Raw genomic sequence first — 25014 nt, 5'->3', positions numbered from 1 at the left:
TCCTGTTGCCACAGTGATCTGTGCAACTGATACATCAAGATCGCTTCTAACTTGCCTTCCTGGCAACGAAAGCCCTGCTGGAGGCGCTCACACGTGGGATTTGGTTCCATGTGGTCGTAGTGGGATTATCCCATCATTGAGACTTTGAGCCTGGAGAACTCTCTGACCCCTCTGCCCCCTCTTCCCCCTCACTGCTTGTATCTCGTCACAATTTACTTGCCTATCACGCCAGCCCCGCCAGCTCAGCAAAACTGCCACAAGGTCATCAAGAACAAGACTTGATCAGGCCAGATGCATAAGAAAAACAAAACCTCCTTACGCTGCATCATCCCTTGAGTACGAATCCAGCACAAACACCTGAGGCTTAAATTCCAGACCGAGCTCACATGAACCGCTGGTCCGTTCGCCAGATGCAAGGGAAACCGAACACAAAAAAACTGAACAAGACCAGCGCCCTGATCCCGATCGGTACTCCTGCAGTCTGAAGCCACCATCCGGCAAAAGTCAAGAAAGTCAAGATTCCAACCAGTATTCTGGTCCCGTGAACCCTTAAGTCCCTTTCGGCAGGAGAGGAGAGTCCGGCTGGATTTCGAACTGGTCGGCCAGTGTCAGAAGTTTTGATTATTGGCATTCTCCCACCTTATACTCCGTATCGGGCACTGAGTACTCCGTACACACAATACACACAATTTACTTGGTGCGACACCAAAGTAAACCACCAGGCCGCCGATAGCCTCTTAGCGCGGCTGTGTACCTTGCCGTGAAGGACGAGGATTTCGAACGCGACGATTCTACCCGTAGTCGAATCCGACGTTTTGGAATCACACCAACTTTATGCACGCCATTCACACACTTACACAAGTCATGATCATACGTAGGGAGGATGGAGTGCTCACGTAGGTATTGCTCTATTAGGCAGTAGTCTGGGGTTGAAGTTGAGGTTGTCTACTCTCTAGGGGTACTTACCTACACATTTCTCATACATTCCCCCACCTTGAAGAAGCGACTTGCATACTTTCCAATCTGCATGAGATCAAACAACCACATTCCCAGGTTACTATATATTTCTGATATCATTATGGATTTCCTTATACTGCCATAGATATTACTAAATTCAAAGCTCTCTGTCTGTATTCCGTACCCTGTATTTACTATTACAAGCCCTTGACTCAAATCCTATTCAAGGGTTAGCTCCTGTTTAAAAGTACATTATCCCTAGCCTAATCGGTTGACTTGGTCCCCGAGGACCCCGAATGTCTTCAATTCTCACTCTCCACATAGCGGTACACACTGTACTTGTGCTAGTCCCCATTTGGCAGTCCTCCGTGCCAGGGTTTTATTTTTCTCTGCTGGTGATTAAACATCTGCTAAGCGGGCCACACAACAGATGTCAGACTTGGGTCTGTTTTTGACAAAGCGCACCAAGCGCGATGGGGTTTTATTGTGTGATGTGATCTGATTTGCAGTTGTCGATCGAGTTTTGGACTTTCTCGGGGTATGATTGGAGGTTAATAGGGATGGAGTAGGACTTGGCGGTTTTATTGGATGGGATCTATAGTGAAATACGCAATTACGTAGTCCAAGTGTGTTGTGGCTCGGACATTTTATCATTTCATGTAAGATTTACGTTGAGAAAAAAGAGGTGGATATTATGAGGAATATATCTCCGCGTTGTATACCTATATACAGAGTACGAGTACGTACCGGAGTACATCAAAGTAGTATCTCATCACCATAACCCCAATCGGTTGATGTATATAGTGCCCAACGCGGCAATATACATGGGAACCAGCATCAAATCAATCCATCAATAGATAAATCCCTCTGCATATTCTTGCTTCTTCTGTTGATATGTTGATATTTTCCTCTTTCCAAAGCATCCAACCAGCTCCGATCTCACCACACCAAGACCAAGACCTGTCAACCTTTAAAAAGAAAAGCCAAATGAAGATCCATTGCCACACGCAAATCTCACCGCAGCCATGCAGGGAGTACATATACGTATATTATATTCCGTATAGCCTTATCCCCCTCAATAAGCGAACCCCGTAACCTGGAAAGTTACGGGAGGGGAAAGTCGGAGCTGTCACGGACTCTGCATAGGAAACGTTGGTGTACTTCGAGACTAGGGCAGTCTTAGGGAAGCAGGGCCTCATGGTATACTCCCTAGGAAAGACAAGCCTTACGTGAAGATTTCCTCTATAGAGAAGAAACTAGAAAATGCTACGGATATACACGAACCGAACGCACCCCTAGCATAACTAAGAAAGAGGAGGCCACCGTTATGGCTCGGAATATGATAGAAAGATATCTGTTTCGTTATCTCGAGTAGGTTCAGGGTGAATCCGGGGTATACAACCCCCACGCGATTCGAGAGGAAGTTACACGTCGTGCTTTGGAGGATGATAGGGAATGATGGTGAGACGCTATACACGAGCGCTGGGTGAAAAGACCACGCACAATCGTGGTCTTTTCGCCGTCACCCCGACTTACTCCGTACAATGTTGTACATTGGAAGTACTCCGTCTGTCTAGTACGAAGTACATACTCTATGGAGTTCAGAAATTAGTCCGTATTGCAAATGTACCCTTGTACTTGTACCCGCTTATGTTGTAGACAGCCGAGAAAGCCCCGGGAACATACCTAGGTATCTCCTTCCATTTTTCCCGATGGATGTGTAGAAGAGTTTGCAGACATTTTATCCATGTACATATATAAGTCGTTTATTATATCTTGTAGTATACTATATATATCTCCTACTCTGTACAACATACGGAGTATACAAGAAAGAAAAAATAATCATCGGGAAATGTCACCAGAAAAGGTCTCGGCGCCCCTTAGCCAACTTAGTCTCCACCTCCCGCATCTACGCCATCCACAGACCGAACCAGGATTTAGACGGACTATCATGTTGATATATCACATTTGGGTCAGTTTTTGCCTGGTCTGGGTCCCTCTCGCTTTTTCCTGTTTCGTTTTTGGCGTGTGGCGAGATTCGATGATCGGGATTATAGGAGGTCATGGGGTTTGGCGCCGAATATGTCCGGCGTGTTAGTTTGGTAGTTTCATTAAAAGATGGTGGTATTTGGATTGGTGGTTTCGTATAGAATGGGGATTGGGAGGTCTCACTTTGACAAAAGTACCTGGATCGGGATGAGGTGGATTGTACTATGTGCCTGGAAATGGAATGGATATAAGTTGTCACAGTAGAGAACGAGGGGCCAGGGTTTACCGAATGGGCAGAAGGTCTCTGAACTAGACATTTCGCAATCATATATAGATGGTTCGTGATGCGATTGGATTATCTCAACTGGCCAGTCAACAAATTCAAGTCATCTAGGTCAAGGTCTCGCTGTATGCAATATACCAAGCCAAGTTGCCTACGACATTGAAAGATATCAAAATCTCTATCCATTGCGCGGTATCTCAAAACACGACACACTCCATCTAATCAGCTTCTAGCCGAAGATAAAAGAGCACCTAGTATCCAATATAAACAGCCCGCCAGATGCCAACATATTCAAATCTGTAAAGAGCCAATGTAGTTTGCTGTCATTGAAGATGGGTATGGGTAAAAGAACGAAGTGGAGATTGACACAGCAAGCGAAAAGAAAAACAACCGAAGATTGCTGCGCCGTATGTACAGGATGCATCGCTTGAGAAAGGCCACTGGAGGCCAGAGAGTCAAAAGCATTCCCCACGGACACCATCATGCATGCTCTATAATGGACGCTCTAAAGGTAATTCTATCGGGACTGGGACGTCGCCTTCGTGGCGTGTTTGTCTCAGCTGGTGGTGGAATAGTTGCCACACACCCTTCAGCGCTTCTATGCGGTCGTTGGTGTCGAGCAGGTCGAACCATCGAGTCCTCTGCAGCTTCAGTACATGCCACGGCTCGCCTTCGGTTGCTGGGAAGGTGCTGTCGCCGTAGGTGAGGATGTCCAGATACCGTCTGTGGACGCGGAGGTGGAGGATTGATACGTGGTGGTTGATAGATGAGATCATGTAAATCTGCAAAAAAAAAAGAGAGGGTTAGCTCTGTCTGACCGCAACATCCACACTCAATCTCAATGGAAAAAAAGAAGACAGGGTATGCATACATCGTCAAAGGGACTCTCCTGGACCTTGCCTATCTGCAAATAGCTCATCCGCTTATCCCAAAGACTAGGCCCAGGCTGTAGAATCTTCCACTTCTCACTGGTAGTAAGTCTGCGCATAGCACTCGGTCTCCGGGAGAGAGACGTGACAAACGGATGCTCGAACTTGTGACGTTTGGAAGCGCTTTCTGCCTCCTGGGCAGATGGCGTGCTTTCTTCCATCATTGAGTCCGGCAGGGACATTCCGTGTCCGTGGTTAACAAGATCATCCAGGATCCCGTCGTTGGGCGCGCCACCAAAGCGAGGCTGCATGGTCCACCATTTGCCTTCGCCGGGTCGCTTCTCCACTGCGCCTTCGCGGGCACGCTCTTGTGCCGCGAGAAGCATGCCGCCCACCTCGCGGAATAAATCACTTACATCGCCAATCCCGGTCCCGGGGGCATTGTCCGCAGTGCGGAAAGACGTCTCAGGTCGACACTGTGAGATGAGAACGGGGCCTTCAAGCATGCCGCTCCGCGCAATCTGGCGGTCTCGCGGGGATCGTGAGGATTGGAATGTTTGCCGGACGGGGAATAGGAGGTTCTTGGTGGTCAACCGGGGTTGGAGCGTGGGGACCGTGACCTGGCACCCGAATGGCCATGCGGCCATTTCCACAAAGGCTCGAATTGTCTCGTCACGTAGTTCATCGGGCATCTCGGCCCCGTTGCCAATTCGGCGGCCCGTGTATAATGGGACAGAGGGCCGCTGCTCCTCGCCAACAATGCCGTTGCTCGAAGGTGCGTCTGTCTGTGCGTTATCCACGTCCATCGCATCGCCTGTCAGAGAGTGTCCGGCCGCGGAGTCCCCAGCATCCGTCTGCATTGTGCCATCCTCTGTCCGCTCCATCTCAGATGGAGGTGTCGGATCTGGGGTTGCCGGACGCTCGTAGTAATGGTCTAGGCTAGTGTCCCAGTATTGAGCCATGCGCTCCAATCCTGTCCAGAACTTCCTCGATTGCGTTATACGAACCCGGCTGCGGCCCTCACGTGGCGGCAATCGAGCCACCTCACGAAAAGCGTCGTCATTATCTAACGCCAGCTCTTTCTCCAGGACTTCGTATCGTTCCTTCGAGGGGTACGGAAGTCCATTATCCATCAACGGTCGCGGGTTGTCTTCCGTCGGTTCGGTGGTATCTTCCCATGGCAAGGGCGCGACGGGGTGCGAGTTGTCTTCGGGGATCATTTGGGCGACTTCGACGCCTGTCTCCAATTTCAGGTTCAACGGCTTGAAGCGCTCCGCGCAGATGTCCTGTGGGCGTTTGATTTCGGCCAGCAGCTCGGCCATCTCCTTGAGTCTCGACTCCGACTCATTTTCGAGGACACTCGACAGGTTGTAGACGGGGAAATCAAGAGGTGTCGGGTCAGCGGGGGGTCTGCGTTCCTTCTCCGGCTCTGAAGTGGCGGAGGGCAAGGCTGCCGCGAAGTTGTGTTAGCTTTCTGAGACTGTCCATGTGGTTCGTCCATGGCTCAGATCTGGACGGCAGGCCTAAGGTATATAACTTTTAAGCCACAGTCAGGGGCTCCAATCCGACGTGGCGCAGGTGAACTCTTGTTGACATTACAACTTGCCACGAGGCTGGTATAAGGGGGGTTATATGGGTATATAGCGGGGGAGGGGGAGAAAACATCGAGGGGGGTAGCAAAAGGGAAATTGCTTACCCAGCCCAGAACCCCAGCCAAACATTTCCACGGATGTAATGCAAATGCAAATGCACGATTATCGTAAAGTTCTAGTCCAAGGTCACATGGAACATGGGAATTGAACGGAAGGCGGAACGGCAGAAAAGACAGACCGAGATAGTTCGTAAATAAATAAACAGAATCAGAAGGAGAAGTCCAGACAAGTTGAAATTCGAAAAGCAACAACCTTATGTGATGTGGAAGAGAGATGGAAGAAGATGAAAGGGGACTTTGTGCAGGTGGGGAATCGGAAACATTTGGTCCTTCAGAGGGTTTTCCGACTTTTGACTCTGAGATGTTATTCTGCCCTATTGACCTTTCTATATATGAATGTGAATCTATGATCTACAATGTCTATTACATTCGTCAGGGCATTCGGCACATTCAGGGCATTCAGGACATTCGTTACGTCAACAGATGAGGGTGGAATGTTCTTGTTGCCGAGTAGAGGTGCTATTACACTCTCCTCGATAACACATGTACATACTGTACTCTCTTCCCCCTTTTCTGGTTCTATTCTCTTCTATCATTCCATCAATGCTACTTACTAGGTGAATATATAACTGTGGACATCTTAAATATCCATCTGAACATAGTCACATGACTCAAAAGAGGTACAACATATTGCTACGATTCCTCACGAGGATACAGTACTCCCAATGCAAGACCTGCAAACCTGCAAACCTGCAAACCTACAAACCAGGAAGACCTGCAAGACACCAACAGCTGAAATAGGCAAAACGTGAAACTTCAAGGAGTCCTCAGGTTGGATCAGTCCAAAAATGAATCTCTCGCCAAATCCGAAACCGCCCTGTTTCGTCCGTCATACACTTCCCCGCTCAAATCCTACCTAAGGAACAATAATGACGAGATGGTGCACATGCAGAAAAGTTAGGCAGTGTCACATTATTGGGATTCCCATATTCTTTGGAGATGATCGTCCACTTGTGGACCACCTGAGAGTCTTATTGGACCGAGGGCTAAGCGCCGTTCATCTGTCACAGGAGTTGCTTCCACCCAGCCAACAGAAGAAGCGCCGGGTTCCAGGCAAATGAAAGACAAAACCCCCTGTCGGATTCTGTGGGGGAAAAAAAGGAAAAAAAAAATATTACTCTACATAACCCTCCGACCTCTTTGTATCTGACTTATACACTTTTTGGGCCCCTATGAAGATGAATCGTGAACTGTATGGAATCCCAGCCTGACCACGGGATCATGTTCGTGGCTGTCTCAAGACTTCAAGCAACAAAGCAAGAAACAGAGGGGGTTTGGATGAACCGTCAGAGCCAACTTGATAAGCCTATTGCTTCCTGGGTTCCTTTGTCACTTTGTGCTTTGTCCAATACTCATACAAAGGGATCCATCCTTTTACGTCGCCCCCATGTCCCATTCATCGAATACGGACTCGGCAATTATCATCAGATCTGTCTTTTAACGACTGGTGCCCCCTGCGGGCTCGCGGCGAGATGCCGAGTACTTTCTCCGCCATTGATACTCCCTCCACGCCGCTCAACTTCATCGGGACGTGGTCCACAGGCTCCTCCAATCTGGTGACAGTCACGTCAATTGAGACGGAAACTATTTATCCCACATGGATCTACACGATATCTGGCTCCGGACCTGATTCAGTACCACAACCACTGTGCTTAACCTCTCATCGTCAACGCTGAACCCGACCCAGGTGACCGTGACTCAGACGACTAAGCTGTCGACAACTGAGCAGGAAACCATAATATCGAGTTCCAGCTCTACATCAACAGTTATCTCCGAGTCCCCAATGTCGCCTGTGATCCCAACAACTTCAGTTCTATCAGGCCAAATGGGGGACTTACCTATTTCGGCCACTGGGAAATCGTCCGATCACTCCTGGTATTCTGATGCTCCTAGTAGCATATGGACTCTACCGATTCCATTAATTCCATCAACTAGCGCGAGTATACCTCTTTCATCATCACTGCCTGTCTTGCCGGAGACAGCCACTAGCTCTGTCAGCCACATGAGTTCCATCAGTACCCCAGCCAGCTCGATCATCGCAGCAACAGAAACACCTACAATCTCACCATCCATCGGAACCATCACGAGTGAAAGCTCTTCGGAACCATCCCAAGCCGACAACCCAAGCCCCACATCCTCCAAAATCGGAATGATAGTTGGAAGCATAATCGGAGGATCAGCAGTCACTATCTTCGCCCTGCTAGCCTGCGCACTGTATATGCGACGTCGACGACGAAAAAACGCAGCGGAGCGTCAAGGTATCAGACAGAAACTAATTCGAGGCGATTCAACGAGCTCGTCAATCAGCCACCACCGCCACCACTCCTACCCTTCAATCCCAGGCAACATCAGCCTGAGATCCCCCATCCTCCCATTCATCCCATTGCAACAGCAGCCTTCAAATCCAGACCTATCTCTGGACAGCATGTATCTGCGCGGCGAGACAAGAGCGCAAGACCCCTTCGCGGACCCGCCGTCTACAGTCATCGAGATCTCCGCCCCAACTCGCTCGGCCTCGCTCTACTCCACTTCTTCCCTAGGCGCCGGGGTGGGTGCACGTGGGTACTGGGACTGCGAGCGCGAAGGCGCGAATGCCCTCGCTGTACCAAATGAATACTCGGATACGCCTGTGATGCGTGATAGCATGCGCAGTGACCCCTTCGATCTTGATCTTGAGCCTCCACCGAGTGCTCACCACCGGTCTTCTGTTCCTTCGATTTCGTCTACGTGGGGTGTCAAGTTTTAGATGGCGAAATCTGCTTCCTTTTTCTGTGTTGGGTTTGCTTCCGGGATATATCATACGTTTACACTTCTACGCTTGGTTTCTTTTTGCTTTACCCTGGTTTACGACGACAAGATCTTACGAATTCTGCTTCTTTTTCCTTTTTCTTCTATTTCTATTTCTATTTGTATTTGCTTACTTGCTGGCATTCCCCCTGGCATGTACTTTATACCTTATCTCGAGTTCGGTGTTGAAAGCCTGGTCTGTCCATTGGAGTTATACGAGTACGTACAATTTAAACTACATATTTCCACCGTGCTTTTCTTCTGCGCTGGCTTTTGCTGCTAATCGTGGATTTTTATAGTCGGAGAATTGTGGGGTTTGGTTATACAGATATATATTCAGCGGTAATGATATTTCGAGGCAAATATGGTTACATATGTAGATTGTTGATTTGAATGTCTAGACATCTTGAAGAAGACTAAAGACAAGCAAATCTCCTTTCTCTCACATCCATGCCAATATTGTGGGTTGGGCTGTTAAGTCTAGAAGTGGGTAGGCCGTTTTAGATCAAAATCCCCAGAATAGCAGTGGCGTAGCCACAAGACCCATAAATTACACTGGAGGCCTTTGATCCGGGCAGTTGCCAAGGGGACACTATCATGGGAATCATCAAGATAAGCCTGCATAAGGCATGAAATTGACATGATACTCCGGGACTGGACGGCCACAAGAACATCTGGTGACCACTACGAACAGCGAGCATAGGGAATATACGAGCAAGACCCTCCAGTGAATGGTGTCCACTGGCTTATGGAGGGAACAAGACACGATCTGCTTCTCCGCATATATCCGGGTTATACCACAAAAGCGTAGTAGATATGGAACGGAAACAAGGATGCGGGTTTTGCTTGACTTTTGAAGTAAAAAAAGATTTCCTTTTGCTTCTCGTTACATTTTAACAAGAATAGCTTGAGTATCACATCATCATCGCATCTTCCTATTTCCCATACCCCATATTTTCCGAAAAGATCCAATAAGGCCACGAACCCCATGCTATCAGAGAAAACAAAGGGAAGGAGAGAAAGTCGTAACAGAATCTAGACTAATAGGAAGACGCCGAAGGCCGACCTGAGTTCGATATCGGGAACAGCCTAGAATCCCGAATCCAACCCAGAAGTTAACCGTTTCCAACCTCCGGACCGCCGAATTGCAAGAAAAGCGTCAAACAACGGAAGGGTAATTGAATTTTTGTATCAGATTTACTCTTCGTTGATCAGAGCATCGCGCTTGGCCTCCTTGCGCTCCAACCGGCGCTCACGGAGAGCCTTGTTCTTGGCACGCTTAGCATCCATCTCCTCCTTGAGGACACGGTCGCGTGCACGCTCAGCCTTAGCCTTCTGGATCTATAGCGGTGAAAGAGAACAAGTCAGCCTGGGTGTGTCCTGAGTTGCGTGTTTCATGGGATTCATAAAATTCATAGAATTCATGGTCCATATTCGATCGTCATCCGTGGGGTTGATCCGGGTTGTAACTTACGTGCTCAACGAGGGCACGCTTGTGCTTGAAGGTGTTACCCTTGCTCAGGTGGTAGAGCTCGTGGTAGAGGTGCTTGTCGATCTTGCCGGCGGCACGGTAGCGGACGAGGAGACGACGGAGAACACGCATGCGGCGCATCCAGAGGACTTGGCTAAACAGAGAAAAAAAAGCAACATCAGCAACTGCGTCCCGGTTCCAGTTCCATCGGGCGAGTCCAAGACAGGCCGGAGGGAGACGAAAGACGAAGGTGGTGTGCGTACCTGGGCATACGGGCATCCTTGGTACCCTTGCGCTTACCCAGACCGCGGTGACGGCCGTTGCGGCGGGCCTCGTTGAGCTCACGGGCGCTGGCACGGGAGTGCATGGTGACGGGCTTGCGGATGATCAGGCCATCGCTGACGAGCTTGCGGATGGTCTGGCGAGAGTTGGCGTTGGAGATCTCGCTCATCTCATTGGGGTCGAGCCAGATCTTGCGCTTGCCGCAGCCGACCACGGAGGCGGCGAGGCGCTTCTGGGTGGTAAGGTTGACCCTGTGGTGATGAAAGACCCGGTCAGCATCATAGCACACACATCACGAAGTTGTTCCTCCACTGTAACGAAAATATCGGGTCCACGAGTTGGGTGTTGGGCATGAATTCCACTGCACACGGGAGTGCATTCGAGAAGTTCAATAACAGCTTGGAGATAAAACTCACATCTTGATGTCGGCGTATCGACGGTCGTTGGCGGATGATGTTCGTGGCACTGAGAAATCCCGACGGTGAGAGTTTGAGAGGGCACTGCGGGCCAGATTAGGTCAGCCGAGGGCTAAGCGAGTGCTCCTTCCACAACGGGGGGAGCGCTCCAGGGTGTATGCCCTAGCGCTAGTCCGAATATGGAAATTGGAACTTAAAGATCTTGCAGTCCGGGGAAAGGCCAATAGTTACTTACACCGGGAATAGTTGGAATAAAGATACTGGGAGAATAAAAGCGTTGAATTTGCTTTTTTAATTTTCCTTTTCTCTTTCGCTGTTGGCCATGGCATTCGTTGTGGGTGGCAAAAACTACCACTATCACGTGACACCAAAGACAAGCAGTGTCACATGATCTTATACTTCCCATTTAGGAAAGAGTGATCTGCAGTATAAAGCAGTCTATTAGATGAAAGAACGAGCCATTATAAAATATACAAAAACATACATATGCATAACTTTTGTACGACTAAGACAAACAAAACCCAAGGGTATATCTATAAACATCTAGATGCTCCTTGGATGCGCAAACAGATCATCACTCATCGCCGAAGGCCTCTCCAAGATCAACCTTGCCAATGCTCCACAATTCCTTCTCATCATCTATCTCATCATTCGACAGTCCCAAGCCACCTTCGCCACCTTCAGCCTCCCGACGCTCACGCGCCTGGTTAGCCAAACGAACAGCAATGCGCTTGAAGTAGTCAGACATGCTGCGCTTAGGGCCTGGTGGGAGAGATGCACCCGGACCGGCCATGTACTTGTCAAACACCTCACTGTCAGACTCGACCACCGAGAAGATGGACAAGAATGCTGCCTCCGCGGCCAGCTTGACGGGAATCACCAGATCACGGACGCCAGCGAAGATGGGAGGTGCGAGCAGAGCCAGATGAGGACGGGCCAGCTCAGGGTGAAGACGGCTGACAGTCCGGATGACTACCAAGCTCAACCGCCGGGTGTCGACTGGTTTGCCGACCTGGATGGCAGATGCCAAGGCTTCGAAGATGACCTTGCTTGACTCGAAAGCATGGTCCGCATCGTTGGACAAGAGGTATTTGCCTGCAGCAAGAGCGCTGTTGTCGGAGATGAAGGGCTATTCTTTGAGTCAGCTTCGAGCAATAGCTGGGTGTTTTAGCAAATCCACTTACATCCTGGTTTGCAAGACCTTGGCAGATGACGGTGGGCAGCTCCACAGAGAAGTGTTCTGTCAAGACCTCAGGACATTCAGCCAAAAGTGCATTGAGCCCGAGAACCGCTGCATGAGAAAGGGAGCCAGTAAGGATACGGTTCCTACGAAGAATATGTTAGCATCTAGCAAAATCAAACCATGAGAACGACAATGCATACTTGATAAGAGGAACCGAGCTTGCAGCAGGGAGGACCTTCACGAGAGCACCAAGCAGGCGAGCGTTGGTAATGGCAACGGAATCTGCGAGCATGTTAGAGAGTGGTGAAGTAGAAGAATGGTTAAAAATGATCTTACCGGTCTGGTCGCTAGCGTCATCATCAATCAGACCAAGGATCGCTTGCCGGGATGCCTCGCTCATGTTAGCACCGGCCTTACCAACGACCTCCTGAAGGGCCTTCATCATGGCGTTCTTCACGCCAATGTCGGTGGTCTTCGATCCAGCAATAAGTTCTGAAGAAATGAAGTTAGTGATGAGCTACATCCCCATATATAAAACGTGCCGAGACTTACCGGCAATAAGAGGATCGACTCTGGGGGTCAGCGTAATCAAGATACCAAGACCCTTGGCAGCCCGGTTGCGCAGAGTCTCGCTCGTAGTGTCAGCCAGACCACGGGCGAATGTACGCTGGAGCTGAGGCAAGAACGGCTTGACAGCCAACGGGATCTTCTCCAGCAGCTTGTTAAGAGTATAGAAGATAGCGCCTGTCAAGATAAATCAGTAAGCAGATACCACATAAAGGCTTTGCATGACTTACACTTGATATCGACCGAACGTTCTGACACAACACGAATGAGCGGACCGGTGATCTGAGTCACGAAAGGCTTCAATGACTCGGCACGAGTTCGGTCAATGATATCCGACATTGCAAGAGCCGACTGGGTACGCTGATCGGTGGTACCGTTGAGAAGACCTTGTAAGAAGATTGGTAAGATAGCCATGATGCCCTTGGGCAGACTGAAGCCGGGTAGGTCCGCGCCAGCCACGCCCACCTGTCGCAGAATCTGGCGGGTGGGAATAGCCAAGCTCTCCATCTCTTCCTTGCGCATGTGAGACATGAGACCAGTGAGGGCAGTCCATGCCGACTTGACGACGTCCTTGTCTGGGTCGTCGAACGAAATCAGCAATGCGCGGATCAAGTCTTGGTAGTACCTCGAGAAGTCGAGCTCGGCTTCCGCGAAGAATTTGGTCAAATGGAGCGCCGCAGCAGCGCGACGATGATGATCGTCGTGCTTGACAAGAGTGATCATCACATTCATGGCGGCGCTCAGGCCATCGTACTCGTCTACAGACACCAGCACGGTGTCGAAGGCAGTGCTGAGCTCTGTTCGAAGTTCCTCGTCGGTAGTCTCGATGATGCCGTCCATAAGAGAGTTGAGGATAGTTGGCAGTCTCCTTGTCATGGCAGAGCCAGCAACTTCGGCAAGAGATGCCAGGGCTCTGGCGTTGAAAGCAGTAATTGGCGGCGTGAGCAACGTGGGAATGAGGTTGGGAAGGATAATATTGGCACGAGTCTGCTCCGTGAGAAGCGTCAACAGAGCCGACAACGCCTGCTCGGCATCCTCGTCGTTTCTCAACAAGTGAAGAAGGTAAGGCAGGACCTGGTCCACGACTCGCTTGCCCATGATCTGCTGCAGTGAATCGAAGGCCTCAGCAGCAGCTTCCCGAACATCATCGTCGTTGTCGACCAGAGCCACACGCACGGTGGAAATGAGAATATCCTCATAGTCCTCCAGCGCGTCGGGGGAAGCGGCATTGATAAGCTCGCGGAGAGCAATGCAGATACCTTGCTTGACCTCCACATCAGGCGAAGCCTGAAGACCATCTTGAAGCAAGGGCAGCAAAGTGCTGAGCACAGACTCTCCAGCCTTCTTGATAAGGTCTCCAAGAGCGTTGCTGGCAATGACCTTCTGCTCCATGTTGCTTGATCCGAGACGGCGAATAATGAGCTGAGACAGCGTGGGAACCATGTCCTTGAGCGTTCTCGGTGAGGCGACAAGCGCCTTCCAGACACCCAAGGCTGCACTCTTGACCTGGCCTGAGGTATCGCAGCGACATATGTACAGAGCCGAAAGAACCTTGTCCCTGCGCTCGGCTCCGAGAACCTCCAACAAGGATTGGCCAGCCTGAGTGGCTTCCTCCTCTTCTTCGTCTCCCTCCTGCTTGCCGGAGATACCAGTAAGACTGAAGAGGAGATCGCCGACAAGCTCGACGGAACTCAAACGGATGCGGTAGCTATCGTCCGCAAGACCACGCTCCAGCTCGGGAAGCAAGAGATCAATGGCCTTGTGGGCGAAGTTCTTGACAAGCAGACGACCGGCCCGGAGAGCGGTCTCGCGAATAGCCTCAATATCATCAGCTAGACCAGCAAGGATAGGGGGGATGATCTTGCTGAGGTAGTTGGCGAAGCTGTTACCGAAGCAAGCAGGCAAGAAGATGAAGAGGGTCATGAAGCCTTCACGCACAGAAGGCTTGGCACTGGAAACGTTATGGAGAATGGTTGGCAGTGTCTCCTCAAGTCTGGTCGTACCAAGGCCTGCAAGGACCTCCGAAAGAGCTTGAGCAGATCCAAGTCTGTCACCAGCACCCGTATCGGATTTGAGAGTAGCCATAAGGTTGGGAATGAGGTCTGGCAGAGCGTCCTCTCCGAGTTTCTCGATGAGTGAACCAAGGGCCTTGGAGGCGGTTGCACGGGTTGTGGGGACTGGATCAACAATCGCCAAGTTGAGGCCAGCCACAATAATAGGCAAGTGCGAAATAAGATCCTTGCGCTCTGTGAGATGGGCCAAGCTGCCAATGATCTGTGCCGACTTCCGCTTGGTATTAGATCGATCACCAAGACCACGCTCGAGAATGCGCACAACAAGGGCCAGGGAGGGAGCATCGAGGTAGTGCGCGAAAGAAACCTTGATCAAGGAATCCAGCGCCTCATCTGTATGCTTCGTTGGATCACTCAAGGCCTTCAGAAGCACGCCAACCAAGCTCTTCACTTCGGGGTTGCTGATAACCTCGCCGAAGCGCTGAAGACTGCGGTTTGCTGCGCTACGGACTTCCTTGTGGGTATCATTGAGCACAACCGTCAAAGGTGGAATGATGTCAGGCAAACTAGCTGCAAGCTGCTGCGGGTCCAGGTAGGCCATGGCTCCAAGCAGATCGCAAGCACCCTTTTGACTACGCCATTGCGTATCATCCAAGCCGTCGAGCAGGGTTGGGAGAATCTCTTTGACACCGTAAGAGCTGAGATTCTGGAAGCAAGCCCTTGAAGCCTCCAGGCAAGTCTCGCGGACGCTGATGCTGGTGTCACCAAATCCTGCCAGAAGCTGGGGTACGAGATGGATGACATAAGGCTCAAAGGTCCGCCCCAGAACTAGGGCGAAAAGCTCATAAGCTAACAAAGCGCCCCGGCGGTGATCCTTTTCTTTTTGTTCTCGGCGGCCTCCTTGAGCTGGCTCATGATTCGGTACTCCCGCAGGGTCGCGACACCCCTGCCACACACGACGGCAGCAAGACCGTAAGCAGCGCCGCGTTGGCGAGGATAGTCAGGGGCATTGAAAAGCCGGTGGAGTAGGTTTTCCACATACTCTGCAGTCTTTGAACCAGACGATCTGATCAGCGGTGGCAGACACTCGGACACGGCGTGCTGCACAGACTCCGAAGGGGTATCGAGGGCCACGAGCAGTTCACTGATAACAGTTTGCAAGCGAGGATCATCCGCCTTGAGATGTGTGGCCACAGATCCATATAACACGATAACAGCCTCGTTCAGCAGGTCAGAGGTTTTTGTGTCTTTATCCGAGGTTTCCAAGGTTGTCTGGAGCAAATTCATCATCTCCTCAACCTTTGACTCTCCTCGCAAAATGATAACGGATTTACCACTCTCTGTCATCTGGCCACGGACCCGGGAGTTTCCATCGAGCAAGGGACCCTTCTCAATCAGGAACCGCAAAAAGGAGACACTCTCGTCACCATCGAATCCATTCGTCATGGCGTTGAAAGCCAGCGCGATACCACTGCGAGCCTCCCAGTGGTCTGCATTGTCTACTTTCTTGGGCATTCCGTAGGCGTCCTTTTCGGGTGCCTTAGGTTTGATTTCTTCCACATATTTGGATTGCAGTTCCGACAGAATGCCTGCAAACTTGCTCTTATCAAACTCAATAGCATGCGCCAAAGCACGAGCGGCAGCACCTCTGAGCTGGTAGTCCTTGGAGTCCAAGTATTTCATGATCTTGCTAAACGAGGTGTCATCCACCTCCAGCGCATTGTCTTCCCAGATCGTGTCTGCAATCTCAGCATTCTCCTCCACTATGTCGTGGCAGCCAAGCCAGATGTGCTCCGAGAAATCGAGGTCAGTCAAATCGATCTCAGCCTCAATGACCTGAAGCACATTTGTTCGAACAGAGGCCTCGGCGACTACGGTACCCTGCAGAAGTGTATCCAGCTCTTCGCTGTTGATGCTCGGCGAGATGCATCGGCAGAAGTCGAATAAGGTATCCTTGACCAGCTTATAGTGCTGGGTGTATTTCTGCATGGCGGATAGAAGCTGACTCAGAACCTCGACGCGAGGAAGACGGGTGTCAGTGACTATGCGACGGCGTTAGCAGTTGGCTTGGTACTAGTTTATCAAGGTTCAAGGGATGGGAGGACTCACAAGAACTAGAGTGGAACGACAAAAACTCAAGAGCAAGGAGAACTTGAGTGCCTTCTTCTTCTCCCTTTCCTTCTTCGATCCCGTTCTTGGTCAAAATCAGAGAGACAAGTGGAAGGACGTAGGCGAGAGATGTGGCATCAAAGGGACGCTGCTCAGAAGCAAAGCGCAATCGGTAGAGGATTCTTGTCACGAGCTCTCCGAGGGGTTCCAATTCCATATCGGAGGGGAGATTAGTGTTGCCGATGGCACGCAGTGTTGCAATACCGACGAATGGACGCAGAGGGCCGAGGCGAGTGGACACCTCGTCGGCGCAAGTAATGAACGCCCGGGAGACAACATCACCGACAAATAGACCAGCACCAGCCTGAGCAAGCGATAGCAAAGAACTAACGGCAGCATTGATCCACCCTTCGACGTCGTTGGCGGGACCAGTTGCGAGGGCGCGAATAAGGCCCGCTCCTCGTTCGATCCGCTTAACTTCTTCCAAAACATCTTGACGGATCTTGGCCTCCTTGGCAAGCTGGGCCTTCACCTTGGAATTTTCCTCGGGCGTCAGCTTCTTTTGGCTTTGGCCCTTCTTTTCGGCTAATTGCGCACGGAGCTCTTCTTCCCACTTGAGGGTATCGTAGTCTTTAGTGTTCTTATCAAAGGCAGGCTGCTTCGACTTGCTGCTGAGCACATCGACGAATGCGGTTCCTTCGGGGGTGCGTGAAATGGCGGCATCAGTGGCGGTGAACTTGGATAGGCGAGTGCCGTCCAAATCGTATTTAATCTGATCGACCAAACGCGGGATCATTGCGTCGGGGGCAACAAATGCCAATTCAGCCCCAGCACTAAAGACAGCGAGGTTAACATTCGGCACCGCTGATTGCACAGGATCAGTGTTTACGCAAACCAACTGCTCAATACAGTTGGCAGCGTGTGCGCGCACAAGATCTCCAGGGTCCGTGCCGGTCCTCAAGCACAACTCAATCCAAGAGGTGTTCGGGATCAACTCAGGCCGACCCAAAATCAACATTTCAATGAGCAGAACCTCCAGATCTGAAGACGAAATGCCGGAGGTTTCTATGACAGCCTTAGTTGGGCAGAGAGCCTTCAAGACCATATGAAGCAGGCGTTCGCTCTCTGGTCCAGCAGAAACAGCTGCTGACTCCTTATCCGCGGTCCGGAATGAAAGGATCCAGGCCCACAGTGCATTGAGGACGATGCGCCCAAAAGAGGCCACATCCGTCTGATAGACTCGGGATAAAGTCTCTGCGGAGTTCTCGCGAATATTTGAGGGAATAGCAGGCGCGGTAATTGCATAGATAAATGTCTGAGCCCAAGCCGTCTTGGATGCGTCATCCGAGCTGGAAAAATTGGGTCCGGAGGCCACAGCAGCCAGAGCCCTGACAAGCCACTGGACCTCTGCCTTGGAACTCAACTTTGAGTAAGCCCTAGGGTTGAGGAGGAAAGAAGGCTTGGGGCTCAATGTCATCGATTGGGTTACGTGCTCTTCCCAAGCGGACCGGGCTGATCCTTGAACATCGGAGACCCGGTGGAACAGAGCCAGGAAGAGGTAAGCCGAAGATAGAGCACCGCTTTGCGCCGAAGGAAGCGGATTGGAGGCAACCTCGCCAAACAAATCCTTCATTTTAGCGAGGAATTTGGTAAGAAGTGGTTCAGTTTCAGGAGCCTTCAAATCCTCAAGGTCAGACGTCCATAGGACTTCTCCTACATTTGCTTGCCAGATCTTTCGGAATGGAATTCGCTTATCGGATACACCCTTGACGATAGTGCTGATAACATCATCGCTAACCTTGAGCTTGGATTGAACAAGGTAAGTAAGGTGTTTGCTGAAGGATTTGATCTCCTCTTCCAGAGCAGCTTCGTTCGACTCTCGTGAAAAGACAGGGCAGAACCCTTGAACAATCTCTTTTGAGACATCCGCCGAAGGTGAAATAGCCCCAATGGCCTGGGCGTAAGCCAGGCGGTGCTCAGGAGTAGTGATCTTCTGGGTTTTCAGAGGACCAACGATTTCACTCGTGATCTTCAAGACCAAAGAATCGGTTCTGCATCGAGAGAGCAAGGATGCAAAAGAGTCAGATGCGCCTTGGCGGATTGATGGGTTGTTTGACTTCATGCTAGTTAAAAGATTCTTGGAAAGGCGTGTTTGCACCAATTCCGAGAGATCAATTTCTTCCGGCAAAGAGGCACAGAGAGGAGGAATCACGCCGCCGAGAACCACCTCTGGTGCTCGTAGTATGGACTTTTCCATAGGAGGTACCAATTCAGTGGCGACATCTTCGTATGTCACGAAGGAAGTAAAGAAGTCGGGCATGCCATTGGCGACATGTGCGGGCACAGCAGATTTTGAGCTCACGACCTCCTTAATGTAGAAAGCCAAAATGTCTTTCTTCAACTCTTCAAGAATTGGCGTCTTGTCTGCTAGTCGCGCACAGACTCCGCATACGACACCGAGAAGAGGCGCATTTTTGTTCGCTGCAGCAGCGTCTGCAGTCAGTCGGCTGACGGACTGCCGCACTGCATCAGCACCCCATGCCTCAGACGTGAATACGGCGCGCAAAGCACGTCTTGTTACTCGGAGAGCTGACTGCTTTACCGCAGGCTTGGGGTTGTGGGAAAGACAATTTTCCAGAGCCTTGGCATCGACCGCAATCAGGTCTAGTACGGTGGGCAACGGTGTGTTCTGGTCCTCGCTAGCCTGCTGCAACAGAATACAGCACCATTCCAACAGAACAAATGCAAACGAGGAAGCCAGACCTGGTCTAGATGCCTCGATTTGCAATTTTTGCGTGAGGAATTTTGTTTCTTCGGTCGCATTGGGGCCGCGGAGGAGAGAGCGGAGGCATTGTTGGACCGCCTGCCGGGAGGATCGATCGACGTAGACAGGATAGGTACGGAAGAGTAACTCTAGTAGATCGTGACGAGTTTCTGGTGATACTTCAGACCCTATGGAATAAATGATCAGTGAATCTGCTTTCCATGAGGCCGTGGATCGTCACGCTACCATTCTTGTCGCGGAGTTCTTGCAGGGCCCGGAGCCTGCGTGAGGTCGAACTCGAGAGGAGAACGACCTGCAAGGCATCCAGATCCCCGGCCTTGACCTGGTCCCATGGAATTCCATCCATGATCGGCGGTCAATACGGGGGAATGGAGAGAGAAGGGGGTGGTTCAGAGGGTGTTGAAGTTGGTGAAGTGGGCTAGGAATGCTGTCATAAGAGTTTTGTGTGGGGAGCTGGATTACATCCCGCCATTAAACAGTCATGGCCGACTCTTCGCTTTTTACACCTTTCAACACTCTTTTTGGGAATATTGCGCACCATATTCCACAGTATTTTACAGGCCAAATTCACTGGTCTTTGACCGCTGACTTTCAGCGTGCTTTGAAGACATCTCCGCAGGAACCACTGATAATCCAGCCATAATGCCGCCGAGCAGCAAGAAAAAGAAGAAGCCCGCCTCCAACCCGGCTCGAGGCTTTGCAACAGTCTCTATGCCCTCAAAGCCTAAGCCAGAGGCAGCAACAACACCGTCTTCAGCCGCCGAAGAATCAAAACCCACGCCGGAAAACGAGCCGCAACCTGAACGCACCGACGTACGAACCGCAGGTGCCGCTGCACCACCAACAACCTCCTCCTTACAGGACTACACACCGGAGGAGCTGGAAAAGCATCTCGAAGAAGCAGAGCTCCAGATTTTGGTCGACAAATACGCTTTCAAGTGTAAAAATGACGCAACGCGCCAGGCCACCAAGCTGGACAACGAACGCCGGGTTTTCCGACAGCAATCAGTTACATTGAGCCTTCTGGAGTGGTTGCCGACAGATATTCAAGACAGCATTCTCGAACTGGGTAGCACCGAAGAGCATGACTATCTTATAACAAGTGGTCGGGTCCCAAGTTCAAAACAGGCTGGCTCCGATGAGGATCTATATAACAAGCTTTGGACCTTGAAGGAAACACTGCTCAAACTCGACTTCCCAGCAAACCGCGTCGAGGATGCACTGAAGCATGTTTTGCAATATTTTGCTGGCAACTCAGCCAATGCCGGTCGGGACGTTGTGTGGAACCTTGATGAAGCAATTGAATGGTTGGCTACGCACAGTGATAAGAACGAATTGCCATCTTACACACAGACAAATACTAGCCAACTAAAAGGCACGGATAGTGTCACTTCGTGGATGACAGGTACACCCTTCCATGGCTTGGACTTTTCCAATGGGACATAATGCTGACTCTTGGCAGAATCGAAAGGCTCAGGGACTTCGACTCCTATTTCATCCCAAAATCGGAGCAAGCAAGAAAACAAAAAGGTAGATTGGAAGGCGGAAAAGGCTGCCACTCCTCTTTCATACGACTCGGACAGCTCAGTCGACCCAGATATCATGGTGCCCGAATGGCTGGAACTGCAGACTCAACTTTACAGCCTGGATTCAGATCTCTTCGATCGTCCCGGGAAGGGCAAGAAAGGTCGCGGCGGTGCTGGCAATTTGTCAGATGACCCCGAAACCTCCAAAGTGCAGCGGAAGATTGCTAAGATTGAACGTGATGTGCTTTTCGAACGCCGAGAAGCTGAGTACATATGGGAGCAAAAGCTTGACGAGCTCAGAAAGGACGCGTCATTTATTCGGCGCCCGGTGGACAAAAAGAAAAAGTCTCCGACCGATGCAGAAGATCAGCCGAAGCCCGAGATCAACGAAGAGATAGACCCGGCCCTCCTTGCGATCGACGGAATGGAGGATGCCCTTGGGGACTTGTTCCAAGGCGAAGCTGAGGATCCAGGCTCCATTTTAGGTATTGCTCTTCCGGAGAGCCAGACCCCGGTCATACTCCGCGACTTTGGGAAATCGACGGGCCTGAGCCCACGGCGAGTCTTGGAGGAGACTTGCAAATCAAGAGACTCCTCTTGCGTGGTTGTCTACCAAGATTTTTCCTCTTCGGGTCATTCGAACAGAAAGGCTCTCGAGGTGCGATGGTCGAAGCCCCAAGAAGTCCCGTTCCCGTTAGCAGTGGAATCCATTACACACAAGTCGAATGCCTTGGTTACGTTTGTGTCAATGGATGCCCTCGCAACACCGACTGCGCAGCAGGCTGAGGGGTACGTGTCGACTCTGGCTTTGTTCATCTTGTTCCCTCAGAATTCCAAGGAAGGCAAGGCCTACCTGCGGCTGCCAGCCGTTTGGAGAGACCTCTGGACTGAGTTCGCAACACTGCAGAAGACTCAACAAGATGAAGTCGATAAATCTACTCTAAAAGAGTTGAAGCTTCTGATCCAAGAAAACCAAGGCACGTTCGAAGATGACGTCGTCCTATCTGACAACTTCCGGAAGAGAAACGGCGTTGGTAGCAAGCCAGGTACCCCGGTGAAGGGGTCTACGCGTGACAGTTACCCGGGTATCGATGACCGCCTGAAAGAAGCTTGGATGGCTAAATCGTCGACGCCTTCGTATCAACGCATGATACAGGGTAGGATGAACCTCCCAATCTGGGGGTTCAAAGATGAGATCCTGAGTACGCTCGATGATCACCGAGCTCTGATCATTTGCAGTGAAACTGGTAGCGGAAAGAGTACACAGATTCCGTCATTCGTTCTCGAGCACGAGATGGTCCACGGTCGTCCATGCAAGATCTATGTGACCGAGCCCCGCCGTATCTCCGCAATCTCGCTTGCTCGACGTGTCAGCGAGGAGCTTGGAGAGAGCAAGAACGATGTGGGCACGAATAGATCTCTCATTGGATTTGCGGTGCGACTGGAAAGCAAGTTTACCCAATCCACGCCGTTGATCTATGCGTAAGTCCTCACTTCTCTCTCACTTCTCTCTGGGGCTTACCTTTGTGGTCGATTAACTAATACTTTATAGAACCACCGGAGTGGTCGTACGAATGCTCGAACGGCCCGAGGATTTCCAAGACATCACTCATGTGGTTCTTGACGAAGTTCACGAGCGCACCATCGACAGTGACTTCCTTCTGATCGTGCTCCGACGACTCATGCAGAAGCGGCCTGACCTAAAACTCATCCTCATGTCCGCCACTCTCGATGCGCAACGTTTTTCGAATTATCTCGGCGGTGTGCCAGTTCTGAACATCCCTGGGCGAACCTTCCCCGTGGAAATGAAGTATCTGGAGGATGCAGTCGAGATGACCAACTACCGTTTGTCGGAGGATGCGCAGCACACAGTCCTCGACGATGATATGGACGACCCACCCACGGATGCCGACACCACAGGAGGCCTCCAAGCCAGTCTTGATGGGTACTCTAGACAGACCAAGGAAACTGTTATCAACATCGACGAGTACAGGCTAGACTATGAGCTGATCAAGAGGTTGCTCCTGAAGCTTGCCACCGCCCCGGAGATGGCTCACTACAGCAAGGCGATTTTGATCTTCATGCCTGGACTGGCGGAAATTCGCCGCCTGAACGACGAGATCCTGTCCGAGCCCATGTTCCAGAGGGGTTGGATTGTGCATACGCTTCACTCTTCGATTGCCAGCGAAGACCAAGAAAAGGCCTTCAATGTACCCCCGGAAGGCACAAGAAAGATTGTCATTGCAACGAACATTGCGGAAACAGGTATCACCATCCCGGATATCACGGCTGTTGTCGACGCAGGAAAGGAGAAGATCATGCGCTTCGATGAGAGACGTCAATTGTCCCGCCTTGTTGAGTCATTCATCTCACGTGCGAACGCTAAACAGCGTCGCGGTCGTGCTGGACGTGTTCAGAACGGTATCTGCTTCCACCTGTTCACTAAACATCGTCATGAAAAGTTGCTCTCTGAACAGCAAACCCCTGAATTGCTGCGCCTTTCTCTACAGGATCTGGTGCTTCGTGTGAAGATCTGCAAATTGGGAGAAGTGGAACAGACTCTCCTCGAAGCTCTTGACCCGCCGTCGTCTAAAAACATTCGCCGCGCCATTGACTCACTGAAGGAAGTTAAAGCACTGACTAGCAACGAGAGCTTAACCTCTCTCGGCACACAACTGGCCAAGTTGCCGTTGGATGTCTTCCTCGGCAAAATGATCATTCACGGAGCCTTCTTCCGGTGCTTGGATGCGACTGTCAGCATTGCTGCTATCCTTTCTTCCAAGTCACCATTTGTGAACACAATCGGATCCAACTCACAACGCGACGGTGCGCGAGCGTCTTTCCGAAGAGGTATGTCCTAATATATCAATCTCGCACAGTTGATACTAACAAATACTAGGTGACTCGGATCTTTTGACTGTATACAACGCCTATTGCAGTTGGAGACGCATAAGAAGCACACCGGGGTCCAACGAGTATTCTTTCTGCCGAAAGAACTTCCTCAGCCCGCAGACGTTGCTGGCTATCGAGGATATCAAGATGCAGCTGGTAGTGTCAATCGCCGACGCAGGTCTTCTGACCCTGGACGCATCCCAGAAAGCAGCCCTCAACCGGTGAGAGATCCTTTTGTTCAAACATCACATCTAGCCTGACAACTGCTAACCAACTCTATAGTGCACGCTCTAACAGCCGAAACCGCCAATTCTTCGTCATCCCTGAAGATTTCGACATCAACAGCAACAACGATATTGTGGTCAACTCAGTCATCGCCTGGAGTTTCTATCCTAAGCTTCTGACGCGCGAAGGCAAGGGTTGGCGCAATGTTGGCAACAACCAGACAGTCACTCTACCCGCTGTTTCTGTCAACAAGAGGGCAGACTCGTCCGTCAAGTGGCTGTCATACTATAGCATCATGGCACGTGCCCGAAACCTCAGCGCGCATGATACCAGCGCAGTTGACGATTTTGCCATAGCCTTGCTGTGTGGTGATGCTGAGTTCAAGGTACGACAGTTATCCTCGCGTTTCCTTTGCCTCTTTCTCTTGGCCATAAGCTAACCGCCGAAATAGATGTATGCTGGTGTTGTCTCCATTGACGCAAACCGCATTCGATTCGCTGTGCGAGATTGGAAGTCTATGCTAGCCTTGAAGATCTTGAACAGCCGCCTGCGCGAGATCCTTTCAAACACTTTCCGCAACCCCCACCGTCCGTTGTCATATAAGCATCAGCAGTGGATCGACATATGGCAACAGATCTTTGCTCAGGCTGGTAAGCGATGAATATACCAGCCTTGATGTGTGATTATGCTCTGCGCCTTTGATGAGATATGCATGTAAAAAAATCATGATGAATATGGTTGGGTCGGGTATAGAACTTTGTCGGAATATTGTTGGCTTTAGAGTTAGTACTTCAATGGACAGACACTCTCTTTTCGTTCAAATATGCCTCAGTTTTGAAGGGGATATATATACCTTCTCATTGGGACTTTCCCATATTGTTTCATAGAAACTGTAGTCCATACTAGCTAGCCATGCCACTTATATTTCTAGCCCGAGGGGTGATATATAT

The 25014-nt window shown here is 50.7% G+C and overlaps 4 protein-coding genes across 4 annotated transcripts; 2 read left to right on the top strand and 2 right to left on the bottom strand.

Annotated features, from left to right (window-relative positions):
* Nucleotides 1–3720: 3720 nt before the first annotated feature.
* N7489_009468 (uncharacterized protein) lies at nucleotides 3721–5819 on the bottom strand (the record flags this gene model as incomplete). Its single annotated transcript, XM_056715218.1, has 3 exons — nucleotides 3721–4011; nucleotides 4101–5548; nucleotides 5795–5819. 3 exons carry the CDS (start codon nucleotides 5817–5819, stop codon nucleotides 3721–3723), a joined length of 1764 nt encoding a protein of 587 aa, XP_056562840.1.
* Nucleotides 5820–7281: 1462 nt separating this feature from the next.
* N7489_009467 (uncharacterized protein) lies at nucleotides 7282–8555 on the top strand (the record flags this gene model as incomplete). The annotated part of the gene is made up of 2 exons (XM_056715217.1): nucleotides 7282–7443; nucleotides 7497–8555. The coding sequence occupies 2 exons, from the start codon at nucleotides 7282–7284 to the stop codon at nucleotides 8553–8555; spliced, it is 1221 nt and encodes a 406-aa protein (XP_056562839.1).
* An 895-nt stretch (nucleotides 8556–9450) lies between these two features.
* On the bottom strand, nucleotides 9451–19767 carry N7489_009466 (putative translational activator; the record flags this gene model as incomplete). Its single annotated transcript, XM_056715216.1, is given in 13 exon segments — nucleotides 9451–9937; nucleotides 10071–10221; nucleotides 10331–10600; nucleotides 10766–10849; nucleotides 11344–11894; nucleotides 11950–12091; nucleotides 12149–12230; nucleotides 12285–12440; nucleotides 12501–12692; nucleotides 12746–15473; nucleotides 15485–16569; nucleotides 16637–19588; nucleotides 19647–19767. 13 exon segments carry the CDS (start codon nucleotides 19765–19767, stop codon nucleotides 9794–9796), a joined length of 8658 nt encoding a protein of 2885 aa, XP_056562838.1. The 3' UTR covers nucleotides 9451–9793.
* Nucleotides 19768–20063: 296 nt separating this feature from the next.
* N7489_009465 (putative ATP dependent RNA helicase) lies at nucleotides 20064–24725 on the top strand (the record flags this gene model as incomplete). The annotated part of the gene is made up of 6 exons (XM_056715215.1): nucleotides 20064–20826; nucleotides 20884–22429; nucleotides 22500–23797; nucleotides 23847–24060; nucleotides 24122–24449; nucleotides 24516–24725. The coding sequence occupies 6 exons, from the start codon at nucleotides 20064–20066 to the stop codon at nucleotides 24723–24725; spliced, it is 4359 nt and encodes a 1452-aa protein (XP_056562837.1).
* Between the last annotated feature and the right edge of the window lie 289 nt (nucleotides 24726–25014).

Source organism: Penicillium chrysogenum, assembly GCF_028827035.1.
Source record: "Penicillium chrysogenum strain IBT 35668 chromosome Unknown utg000005l_segment0_segment0, whole genome shotgun sequence".
Classification (NCBI taxonomy): domain Eukaryota; kingdom Fungi; phylum Ascomycota; class Eurotiomycetes; order Eurotiales; family Aspergillaceae; genus Penicillium; species Penicillium chrysogenum.
Note: the sequence above shows the minus strand (reverse complement) of the source record. Positions and strands in the feature narration are given on the sequence as shown.